At 38.5% G+C, this 13,227-nt stretch overlaps 1 protein-coding gene across 1 annotated transcript; it reads left to right on the top strand.

Annotated features, from left to right (window-relative positions):
• Positions 1–6,049: 6,049 nt before the first annotated feature.
• Positions 6,050–12,493, top strand: LOC146480821 (potassium voltage-gated channel subfamily A member 2-like). Its single transcript, XM_085109155.1, has 2 exons — positions 6,050–6,350; positions 8,778–12,493. The coding sequence occupies exon 2, from the start codon at positions 8,803–8,805 to the stop codon at positions 10,243–10,245; it is 1,443 nt and encodes a 480-aa protein (XP_084965281.1). The 5' UTR covers positions 6,050–6,350; positions 8,778–8,802; the 3' UTR covers positions 10,246–12,493.
• The last annotated feature ends 734 nt before the right edge of the window (positions 12,494–13,227 follow it).

Below are 13,227 nucleotides of genomic sequence, written 5' to 3'. Positions count from 1 at the left end.
TATTGAGTGATAAAGACAATGGGCGGTGACGTCATCGTCGTTAATTTATGCCCCCGCGTATTAATGAGATTCCCCCGCGAAAATCCGGACAAAAACATCCCCCCCTCACTACTGAATACCCAGACGATAATCTAATACAGATCAGGTTACTTAAATAATACTAACTGAGAGATATAATAAAATCAGTAACAAAATAATAAATAAAACAGTGATCTGACTTGATGCAGTAAAATAGATGACTTTCATGAATTTCACTTTCATCTTTTCAACCCAACATACGGGCAGTAGTTACAAATTCACATCAGCTCCCAGTTGGCTTGATAACTCAGTTGGTACTGCGCCGGTATCGCAGAGGCCATTGGTTCAAATGCCGTAGAAGTTTGAATTTTTTTCAGGCTTTTATCCATGATTCCTTTCTCAACTGCTGAAGATGTCTACGTAACTGAGATGCTCATTCATTCATTAATTACTGATCTGACTGAAATTCGTTGAAACTAAAGGCCTATTGTACAATACAGAAAGTTTTTGGCACGGCTCGGAGGTACGTGTACCAAAATACAGTAGGTTCAGCTCGGGAAAATTCTGCAGTGTATACGACTCCACCGTACAAAAATTCATGCATGCCGAACCAAACTTTCACCCGTTCTCGGATCTTCTGGAAATAAACTAACCCGGCTTGGATAAATTGGGCAGTGTAAACGTTTTAATTACGAGCCTTCGCTTCTTTTGGACAGCAACAATTGTTCGAGTGTGCGCTGAACCTACAACCAATATGGCTACCGCCATTCTCGTCCCCAGAGCCCCAACGTTTTTTATTTTAAATTGTTGAACGATCCAACCGCTGACCAGAAGATCGTTGGCTCTGGGAACGAGGATGGGCTACCGCTTGCAAGGTTTCTTGCAAAACCGGTCCTCAGAAAGGAAATCACCAAATCATAGTATTCTTTATCGGAAAACGTTGTTTCTGTCATCTATTTATTTATTTAGTTAGTTTATTTGCCACACACAAGTTACAATGATTAATAAGTTACAATAATTAATATGATTGTAATGGTTACAAATGATTACAAAGTTACAGTGATTTAAGTACAAGAGATAGAAAAGAAGTGGCGAGGGAACCTAATGAAAACCATGGGGCTCGTAAAACTTAGGTTCCCTCCCAGAAAAATAAATGATGACTAAACCTAGACAATATGGTAAAATGAAGTACAGACAAGTCATATTTGTACACCCTTAACATAAGGACGCGAACTGGATGAAGAGCCAGTAATCTCAGGAGAAAGAGAGAAAATTTCGGACCTTGATTTGAAAGAGAGAAATGCCGGATATTGGTTCTACATGATGGTAGATGAAAGGAGTTTGCGTGCCTTGTATCGTAATTATGAATTTGGTTGTTTGTTGAAACAACCACAGAAACCATTGATGATGATGATGATGATGATGATAATGATGATGAAAATAATAATAATAATAATAATAATAATAATAATAATAATAATAATAATAATGTTATTTAACCAGGGTGACCGCTTCAGCATAAAATGCTGATATCAATAAGGGCCCTGCAAAAAATAAAAGAACCTAAAAACCCTAAAAAGCGTGAATACAGCCACTAACTTTAAAAGTAATTCAAAAAAAGCTTGTGATCTATAGAATTTTAAAATAGCAGTTTTAAAAATCATGACTGAGTTAAGTTATTTCCAAACTCAACAAGGAATCTTAATTACCAAATATGTTTTTGGGTGGATGATAAAGCAAGGAGCGAAGCTTCTTGGTAAATATTATTGTTTTGTTGTATATTTAAATTATTTGAGATGAGTTAGTAAGATTCACACGTTGATTTTTTTGCGTCCGACAAGATTACAGAAATTTTGCTTTAATTTCACCGCAGGGAAATGCTCGAAAAAAAAACCAGATTTCCGCGCAATAAATTACATGTAAATGAAATTGTTTTTGGAGTTCAAGGGCTAGTAAGATCCCTTATCCACAAAAACATGTTCAAAATGGTGCATGGCTGATATTGAAAACTTCCAACTTCTCATACGAGGGAACACAGCTTGAAAACAGTTTTATTTCCGGCTGCACACCGAAATGAATATCTGACAAAGGAAAATTAGAAATAAAAATTCAACATGATATTCACTAGTATTCTCCACAAACTCTACAGAGGCTCTTTTTTAAACAACATTTTGTTCCAGGATAGAAAAAGAACCCAAGTTTTGCCACGCTGTAATTAATTTGCTAATAGAATCTAGAATATTAACGGTGATAAACAGAATCGAAGGAGGGTGACAAACAATACAGTTAGGCCTTACCACCAACCAGTTTGTTTAATTTTCTCTTTTATCTTAATTGAGAAATATCCGTCAAAGGTCATTAAGTGAAATATGTTGAAAACCATCTGTATTTTTTCCATTAAAGAACCAGAGTTCGGCGAATTACCTTCGTGTAGCTTTTGACAAAACTTTACTTAAATATCACGAATTTAAGATCAAACAGGACTTTTGACGGCATGTCTTCGATTCGTTCTGTTGGTTATTTGAAATTGAAAAAGATTGAGGGAAAAGCTCTGGTAATTTGGACAAAATTGTCGTGTTGAGTTGCAGCCTTCATAAACAATGGGGACACAATGGCGATGATTATTTTGTTTTTTTCATTTACTATTTTGCATGAGGGGACACTCGATTGCATCCAATCGAAAGCCATCAAAATATTTCGTTGTCTCCCCATAACGGGTGGGAACATGAATAAAACATTCATCTTCAGCTTAAGCATAAACAAGAAGCCGTGGAACTTTTGAGCTGAGAGTCTTTCACGGGATAAAAGCTTCTTCCTTTTCCAGTTAAGGTAGGAAAGAATGCTCTTTAGTTGCTATGACATTTATTTCCTAGATTGAAGACGGGGGCGTTCGTTAAGTAAGCCATTTGAACAACCTCGCACGTCGTTTAAAATGCAAAATTTGCCTGGTTAATTACCAGCTGCATGTATGAGATATCAGTAAAAAGATGGTTACTTCTTAAGAAATAGCAAGATACCTCGCAAAAACTGATCCAATGGAAACATGAAAACTACAACTGCAAATTACTTTGCAAAGTGGGCAAAATATAAATATTCTGATTGTGCTTGAAGTAATTGGATTTGCGCTCTGCGTTATAGGAACTGAATAAGCAGCCTGGCTTGTATAATGAATTGTTTTAGTTCACACACCGAATTTTGTTTTATTTTATACCTTAGCTTGGCAAATCGTACGCTCAAAAATTTGATTCGGCGTTACTAACTCCGCTTAGTAAAGCAATTAAAAATTGTTCAGATTGTTTAGCAGTGACAAAAAGGCTCCGTCCTTCAGGCCGTATTTAATTTCCATTATTATTATTTTCAGTCATTCACTTGACACGTTGTTAATGTGCTTATGCACTAAATATATAGTAGTACGAGACACTTGACCGAGTCAAATCTTCGATGTTGCTCGCTTCTAACGGTACTGGACATTTGATTTATATGCCTTGCCACATGTCATCGATTGAAATAATTTCGGCACCACAACCACTTTACTTCAGTAAGCTGTCAAGTTTAATACCACTGAAACAAATTTCAATGAACTTAGATAGACACAACAGATTGGAAAACTACTTCAAAACTGACGCAAAGTACGAAACAAGAATAGTTTTAGTATAATACCTGACTGGCTCTCCTTTGTATTCTATAAATGGTGTTTTAATCTTTTTTTTGTCTTGAGAATCTCAATTTATTCAGCATCTATCCCAGACTTAATTAAATAATATATTAGGTTTGCGGGGATCCTAATGCTGACATATTCAAATTCTGACAAATTGTTTTCTCCAAATGCTATTTACTTATAATTGATTGGTAATTTCTGCGGTCTGCGTTTGAATGAAAATTTAAAATTGATAGTAAAAAGGAAAATTTGCTTACTCGTGATCTGTCAGGGTTCCAAATGGGGGGCAGACAGCGGTAAAGGGGGGAGTGGGGGGAGGTCTTTGGATTCATGAAGTCTTAGCATTTTTGCCATGGAGCCTGGAGACCGAACAAAACTGTCGATCCTGGCTGAATGGAGTAAAGCCATGGGGCTTTGACTATACATGGAGCCCCAGTTTTTATTTCTTGTATCCCTTGAGCCCTCAGGAACCCTGAGCCAACCTCGTTCCCATGTTTTTTTCCTCGTTAATTGGAAGGGGCCTGGGAAGAGGCGGAAGAAGCCCGCTCCAATTTTCAAAGCTTATGACCTGGGAACGAGGTTGACCCTGAACTTAAGCCATTTGGGACGGCTGGGTGGTCTTTGAGGTAAGCGTTCTTTCACAGGTTTCGATGTGCAAAAGTTGAATCAAAAGCAAAATGTTGAAAGCAGTCGCCATCAAAACCCTTAGAAAACGCCTGCGACGCAGGCTTCGTTATGCCGTTTCATCAAGTTTCTTTTAATACTACCCGAATTTTTGTTGCAACCCACTGATGGTAGATGCTATATCTTCATAATATATTTTGGCGTGGCTTCATGGAAGCAGAAATGAAATGTCCCGTAGGGGAGTGGTACCTAATAGGATGTGACAAGTAGCAAAGCTAGTGACTTTGAGCAAACCAGTATGCTATTTTGTTTCCTTGTTTTTCTTTATTATTTTTTATTTTTTTGTTTTCCTTTGTTTATCTCCCCTCTTGTCCTTTAAAATGATAGAATTTTTTTTAAGGCTGCTAACAATCTCAGTTTCGGGCCACAATTTCCAGTTCCGATCAAAGCTTTTGGGTGTAAAACTAGTCACTAATGCACTGCGTTTTGCATGATCCAATGAATTCGATATCTACCCACCCACTATCTGTCTAATACATACGTTTGTCCACAAGAAAACATGTCTTGATGTTCGGCAGTCCTTCCCGCGTCTGTCCGTCCGTCCGTCCGTACGACCGTCTCTCTGTCTGTCTGTCTGTCTATCGTCTGTCTGTCCGTGTCTGTCTATCCAGCCATCTATCCATCTTTTCTTTGCAAATAGTAGTAACGACTTGTTCATACTCAAGTTTCGTTATAGGGCCGTTAACCCAAATGGGATTTAAAAAACAAATTCAGCTTTTAACACCATCCATGATAAATTCATCTTCGTATTCACTCAGCTAGTCTTACAGCAGATGAAATATTTAAATTCAAAGCCTGTTTTAGTCAAAACAACGCTTTCTTCTTGTATTTAAGCTCTAACGATGCCGAAAAGTGTATATAATATTTATAATCTTTAGATTAATTTAGTATATCTGGAGAAAGCGCCGCTAAATTGATCGATAGCGTAATATGCTTGTCAGAGAAAAACTTGTTTCATTGATCGATTACTTCTTTCAACTGATATATTCAACAACCAACTCAATATATTCAAACCAATGCATTTTAGTTAAGTCTTGAGAGAATTATCCCTCTCGTAAATAATTTATTTAGGCGGAATTTTTAGAATGATCTTGATTTAAAGACAATACCAAATAGAGAAATGTTTACACGGACTTTACAGCCCAAAGTTTCAAGTAACGCCCTCTTGGCTCCCAATTTAATGCCTGGATAAATGGATTGCGAGCTTTTAAGCTCCTTCACACAAACTTGACCGATAATGAATTGTAATTTTGTTGTCAGTTTCGCTTCTTATTTGTTGCGCGAACCCTTTGTCTCATCAAGTAAAAATTGAATTATAAATTATTCACTGATGCACGCTCTCTATCGAAAACACGACCGATTTTCATGCATGTGTTTGTTCTCTAAATTTTCTTTTGCTTGTTGGAGTAACAGCATCAAATCAAGATGCCTTTTTTCCGCTGGTTTACAGTTTGCGTGGGTGGGAGCTTATGGGTCATTCCGACAGACTGCGGCGAATTTTCGTGGTTTCACCGCAAGTAGAATTGTTAATATTCATCGCTGCGGGGTAAGTCATACGACAGGTCCAAAGTGAGCTGAAACGAAATATTGAACTTGGTTACTAGCTTCACTGGATTTAAACGTCAGTGCAGATCGTAGCCGGCCATAAGAGTTGACAACTTACAACCGAAAAAGAACTTTTCGTGGTAAACTGATGCTATTTTTTTCCTTTGTTGTTTATGTTTTAATAACCAAACTCTTAAAAATCGACAGGTTCAGTTACTCCAGTGGATCCTCCTATAATCCGGTGATTTTGTACAAGTTACAGACCGCTGCAGTTCAACCATTTTGGATCTTTACTGAAGGGTGCTGAAAAGTTTTAAACGAGCTTCGTGCGAAAAAGGGCAACGCCGCGATGGTAAAACGTAAAGAAGAGAATCCGTTAAACTGTATTCTGAACTACCGAAACAAAGTATTATAGATATTCTCTTGGGATCTTACTCACTTCGAGGTAAGCAAACATATACTGATTCATAAGTTTAAAACCTCGGTTGTTACGATTCCAGCTTAGTTATTTTTTATTCCATATTCTTGTTATCCCAGCTTATTCATGCAATTCATGATCGATGAGATTTTACTTCACGCAGAGTTGAAGAATCCATCCAATAAGCGAAAAAATACACCAATTGGCAATGCAGAAAGCCGTCGCCCTGCGCCAGACATCAGTTCAGTTATGAATAACAACTTGATTTGTTTTACATTCATTTTAGATTTAAATTTTTCAGTTTTATCTGCAATACACTCGGCTACTCTTTCAATTAACTCAAGAAATTGTTTCAACCTCTTTGAAGCCCGTAATTGTGCAGAATGCCGATTGTTATGGCGTTGTAAGTTTAGCCAGCGCTTCTTCTGAGACTTTCCGAAAATATATACAGAAATATATAGAAGAAAACTAAACTACCAAAATAAGCCGACAACAAAACGTTAAGTTCTAGAGGTTCACAAAGTTGAATAACTGTTAAAATCGAGTGGAAAGTTCTACTGAGGAAATTTCAAGTAGGATTGATTAGGATGTTGTAATATTTAGATCCTTATTCGGCTTTATGATGTTTTTGTATATATCGGAAAATTTCAATGTGATTATGTGATTATGAATTTGTAGTCCACCATTCTTTATTCTCCTTCAAGCTGAAACTCGTTTAATATTTCATTGGTCTCCTCAAGACCGTGACCTTTGTTTTGTCAACAAAGAGTTGAAAACAAAGATTTCGAGTAAAGAAAAAAACCCCCGACCCTTGGCTAATTTAACCCTATTCAAACAACGAAACAATACGGTTAACGAGATTGCACCTTAATATAATTATTTTTTTCAACTAGGGGCTGCACGTAGTCTATTACAGTCTTCCATCGCGATGATGTGATTGGGAAGAAAAGGAAATATTTTAGTTATAATTACAGGAGAACTAATATAAGAGAAATTATAACGTTGAAATCTCGGAAACTTGTCGTACTTCAAATGAAAAAACAGATGAAAAAATTGTTTTGTTCCCGCATTAGGACTACCCCACCAAGTAAAGCAATGTGTGCACACGGCTCATCAGCATTGATCTGAATGATCACATGCACTTTAGAATTGTATTCAGAAACTCAAAAGTTAGAACCACCTTGTACAGCATAATAAACAGCACCACAGGAAAGTACTGCTTAGTAGCTTTCATTTGAATGGTCACGCTTTAGGATTTCATCCACAGACTCAAAAGGTAGAACCACCTTGTACAGCACAATAAACAGCACCAGAGGGAAGTTAGTAGCTTTCATTGGAATGGTCAAACTTAAGGATTTTATATACAATCTTGCGCTTACGTGGAAGCGCTATTTTGTATAGCAACTACTTATGCTACATAAAATATAACTAGAACTGAAACTACCAAATGGAGATGGAGGGAGTGCCCCCACGAGACAACTGTATTGTCACAGAAATATTGCTTTGTCCTAGGGCCATGGCTTCCTGTTTCTCGTTTGTCCCTTAATGAACAGGTGCCGGGATGCCTACTTTTCTTCGCTTAGTTATTGTATCTTATTCCTTTAGTTCCTTTTATTTTAAATCTCTTCATTTTTGGTTCCTCACCTGTCATTCATTTCTAAACATCGTTACGTAATATGGAGGCCAACTAGAAAATCGGATGGTTAACTTGGCCTCCATCCTCAATCGCTACCTCAAAGTTATTCAAAATAAATTAAATTTTTACTATACAAGAATGTACTTATAACAAGCTAATTACCATGAGGAAAAATAAAGGTTCAGTGTTGTTGTTCTCCAATCTCAAGGCTTATTTTGCTCAAATTATGCTCGAAAATGCCTACTCTGTCCGGATTCCACCAGAATTTAAGTTTCTGCACTCGAAGCTTAACCATTCTCAAAATCTGCCAGCAGTACTAGTACCCAAACCTTCCCAAGCCTACTGAAAGCAGACTCGTTCCCAGACCGCTTACACAAATGCAAACTCTTAGAATAATTAGCAATTAGACGGCGAGCTCGAGGTTTCTATCGGCTGATAGTTGGCGGGGGGCGAAGCCCCGAGCCAACTATCATAGGCGATAGAAGCCGAGAGCGAGCCGTATAATTGTTTTAGCATACCTCAGTGATCGATCTATGAAGCAAAAAGTCTTTTTATTTTATAAATTTTGATATATTTGTGCAATGATGCATGCCAAATCGCGCGCGCTCTGACAAACTGCCGTCTATCGATCGATAGACGGCACCTGTGTAGCCAATCAGATTGCGCGTTACGCGATAGTCGGTCACTGAGGTATGCTAATCGCGGTTGGTGGCTTTCATGTTGTAAGTTCCCTCTTCTGAAAGTAATTCAACTACATTTTTGACGAATTAATGACGCGCCTTAAACAATTATTCTATCCCCGTTATTATTCGTTACAGACTGATTGTGAAATAACCAGCGGTGATGCATGCAATATCAGCAGCTGTAGTTTCACGCCCCGTTGATGGATATGACATATCAGACCGCTACAGGGATAGCCTGGAACACCGCCCACAGTCATTTACTACAGCAGATACAGGTATTAGAATACGCATCAATGTCAGGGGATTGGTTTTCGAGACGTACGAACAAACTCTGGCCCAGTACCCCGAGACACTGCTCGGCTCACCGAGCAAACGCGTGGAATATTATAATCCTTTGAGTGAAGAATACTGTTTTGATCGAGACAAATCGGTGTTTGATTCTATACTCTTCTTCTACCAATCTTGCGGGATATTATCTTGTCCCGAACACGTCCCGCGGGAAAACTTTCTGGAAGAAATCAAGTTTTTCCAGTTACACGAGGCTGACAAGAGATATAAACAAGAAATTGAGCCGGAAGAACCACAAATTGAACCGGAAGTTGAGATATCTGCTCATCCAATAAAACGAAAGATTTGGGAACTTTTTGAGTATCCCGATTCATCTGTATTTGCAAATTGGCTGGGGAAGTTTTCTCTTCTTGTGATAATTATGTCTACGATTACGTTTTGCATAGAGACTTTTCCTTCGTTTCGTTCACATACAATCTGTTGGAACGTCACCTCAAAAACGGCAAATAATTCCAATGTTTACAATGCGTCAAATTTGCTCTCAAACAGCTCACAAGTTGTTGTTGTGTTAAAAACTCACTGTACTTTAAAACAGCGTGGAGCTTACTGGGAGAGTATAGAGACAGCTTATGTAGCTTGGTTTACTTTTGAATACCTTATGAGAAGCGCTTCCGCTCCACACAGAATCAAGTTTCTAACCTCAGCTTTGGGTATCGTTGATTTTCTGGCCATTTTACCTTTTTACATCACCCTCGTTTTCAAGGATGATGGAACACTGTTGACGTCATTTCCAGTTCTTAGAATCATTCGATTGATACGAGTTTTACGGGTTTTGAAACTTTCTCGTTACAGTAAGGGCTTAAAGGTGCTCGCTAGAACGCTTATAATCAGCGGCAAGGACCTGCCTTCGTTGCTAGCGGTATTAATCATCAATGTCGTTCTATTTTCGAGTGTCATCTATTACGTTGAAAACGAAATCAAGGACAATGATTTCGAAAGTATCCCAGACGCCTTTTGGTGGGCGATCGTGACCATGACCGCGGTGGGTTATGGGGATAAGGTGCCGAAAGGTGCTCTGGGAAAGCTGATTGGAGCTATCTGCGCAGTCTCAGGCATCGTGGTCCTGTTTTGTTTTCCTACGCCAGTTCTTCTTTCGCACTTTGAAGAAATGTACCAAAGCAAGGGTGATCCAGGGAAGAAATCTAATGAGAAGGAAAAGCAAGAAGATGACAGCGCCCAAGGGGAGCAAGTTGAAAAGAAAGAAACAGAAGTAACCATGGTCGGGGAAAGAGAACGCATTGAAATTTATATTTGAGTTTTAAACATTGCAGCCATACAAACTTTATTGAATCAAAGCGTGCCTTAGTTTTGGTCAAAAAAACGTAGCCTCGTCTGGCAGGCGCGGTCACTAATTGGTGAGCGGGTGACCAACCGTCCTGGAGCACTCTGATTGGCTACGCAAGGACGTTTGAATTTTCGATAGATTGCCCTAATAAAGCCTGCAAGAAATTTGAAATACTGGACTGGCAAATGAACCAGCTAAAAATAAACCACTCTTATTGAATTTCTTTGTTGAATAGATTAGTGATTAGGTTATGCTAAAACAATTCCAGAGGGCTCGTCATGGCTCCGTTTCTTTCAACTTTGATAGTTGGCTCAAAAATCTGCCGATAGAAACTGCAAGCCGTTGGCGACTGATTGTTAAGTAGAACTAGAATGCGGCAACTTAGCTTGGATTTTATGGTGAAGATTTAACGCAATACGTATTATCAATTGAACAGAATATGGTTTTTCTAAAACCTATGAACTAGACTGCAAGCAGTCCCTTTCCGGTTAGTCGAGATGGTGTGCTCATAACGCAGCGAGACTGGAGCGAGGAGAAATAAACGAGAAGAAGCCCCCTTCCGCTCGTTCGCTCTAGTTTTTTTTACGCGCTCAGCTATTTCGCGCGACCTCTCGACTATCCAGAAAGGGACTGCTTGCAGTCTACCTATGAACTGAAAAGGAACCCTTTAGAGGTGTTGAAAAACTGCTGAATGCAATCGCGTATTATTCGTAGGTTCAGTGTAGCTAGGCGTACATTACGCAACTATTTTTAAATTCGTCCTTCACTGAATTGGTGATTAGAAGGAAGAAACATTCAAAACGAAAACAATTCAAAATGGCACTAAAACTTCAACTTTACTAACAGTTGTTCATTTAGAACAACAGCCTAGAAGGATTCAGAAGATCGGAGATATAGTAAAACTGAGAAGATCAGAAATCAGGAAATAAATACAATGCATAAGTGCGCTTCTCAATTTCTATAGCGCATTTTCCATCAAATGCTCTTAACGTAAACAGATTTAACATCTAACGGCTATTAAGAAAATACATAAATACTTACTCAGTAACAAATTAAGCACCTAAATCTAAATTTGTTTCATTGTCAGAAATTGCTTTCTTTGGAATTGACTGCCAATCTGATTAATTTTGACCTTGAACTGAACATCCAATAACATTTCACTTTGTATTAGAGCGGCAGCCTGGGGCGAGAGTGGAGTGAGGGGTGGGTGGAGGGAGGGGGTGCCCTAAGTGCGCATGCGGCCTACGTCGTGTCATGAGTGTAGTATGAAAACTTCTCCTTGCACCGTATTTCTCACATCCAAAGACTCCATAATTGAACACGTATCCACTTTCGAATAAAGGTTTATTTACACGTAATTGGGCCGATTTGGCCATTGCATGCACTCGCAGTGACATGTCACCGATTAACGTTTAATTTCCAGTTGTTGCGTCAGTAGTTCACGAACGGGTCTGTTAATCTTGAGAGAGGTTTAGAATTACGCCCTACGGCAAACGGCCTGAAACGACAGAAATGACCACGTAACAATGTTCATCCTTCATTTGCCGCTCGCCGTTTCCAGTTTCTGAGTAAAAACTGCGCAGTTTTCCTATACCATGAAAGGCCAGAATTGTTTCCACTATTCTTATCTATGTACGCATTTTATCAAGAAAACATAAACGCGAATCTCACGTTTGCCATCCCGCCATTTGCCGTTTGCCGTAAAAACGATTCTTAATCTCTCTAATTTTTATCCATCACCTTCAAAATGAAATTTCATGCAAAACAAAACTACTTACATTCGATGAGAGAGTTTGCGCATTGAGGAATTTCAGTTTAGAAGCCATACCGACCATTCCGGACTAGGCTATAAAGCTGACACAGCGCCAATTTTTTTGTGGAACTTATTCAAATCTATGGCAATTTGAAGTCGGCCTGTGTATTTTATTACAAGAATTACTAGATTGAAAGTACCTCAGCCTCGCACTTATGGATTGCTATGTTTTATTTTATTATTATTTTTTTACTACTTTTTAATTGTTTCAACATAGATACAAGTAAAAATAATCAGTGGCAGTCATTATTGATGCCTTTTAGCTCCTTTTGAGTTAATCTTTCTCTTTCATTTTCTCTCCCTTTTACTCCCTTTGACAGGATCGATTACAAACGTGTTTGCGTTATAGTAAAGTGAGATTTGTACAGAAAAGTGAATAAACATTTTTTATGTTAATTAAAAGAACATTTTTAGTAACTTGTGAGCCATCCATTTCATGTGTGAAATCCTTCTTCCACCACAGAACCTTCAAATTAAAAATAAGCGACTAGAGAAAGAAGCATCACGACCGGAAATGAGAGCGTATAATTGATCAAGTATTCTTTTTGAATAACAAAACAAAGCAAGCCAATAAAAATGTAGTTTACGGCTTCTGTTTGATAAAGCGTCTGCTCTCGCAGGCGAACAAAATGTCCTTATTTCAGATTCATAATTCAAGCGCAAAAAATCTTTCCTCTGACCCGGCAACATTTTACCGGTAAGGTACAAACTAAATTTGGTCCAAGTCGTTCGCTTTGCAAGTCATTCTCTGGACTCCATGCACCTCCTTGTCGGGAGAATTCACAGGCTCAGTAGACAAAATTTCAGTGAAAAAAGAAAGCACCAATAGTTCCCAACTGTTCAATATTCAGGGCGGACCCAGAAGGAATGCTAAGTGCATTTTGTATTGCCCCCTCCATAGAGCGGTTTTCAATTGAGTGACGAAAGTAATTGCGTTTTTGCTTTGGTTTTGCATTACTACGCTCTGTGATTGGTTGATAAAACTCGCACTACTTTCTCATCCAATGACATGTAAAACCAAAACCAATCGCGCCTCGCTCTCACGCGTTTTCCCACGCTTGACGCCTGTTACATGTATTTGCTTCGAATTCTAATTGGTTCAATGCGCTGTTTGCATCTGTTGTGATTGGCCAGAGTAA

This window comes from Pavona decussata, unplaced genomic scaffold (assembly GCF_977016875.1).
Source record: "Pavona decussata unplaced genomic scaffold, jaPavDecu1.1 SCAFFOLD_52, whole genome shotgun sequence".
NCBI lineage: Eukaryota > Metazoa > Cnidaria > Anthozoa > Scleractinia > Agariciidae > Pavona > Pavona decussata.
Note: the sequence above shows the minus strand (reverse complement) of the source record. Positions and strands in the feature narration are given on the sequence as shown.

What these genes read in the sequence shown, in the direction of transcription:
- LOC146480821 (XM_085109155.1), top strand. Translation starts at nt 8,803, where the DNA reads ATGCATGCAATATCAGCAGCTGTAGTTTCACGCCCCGTTGATGGATAT.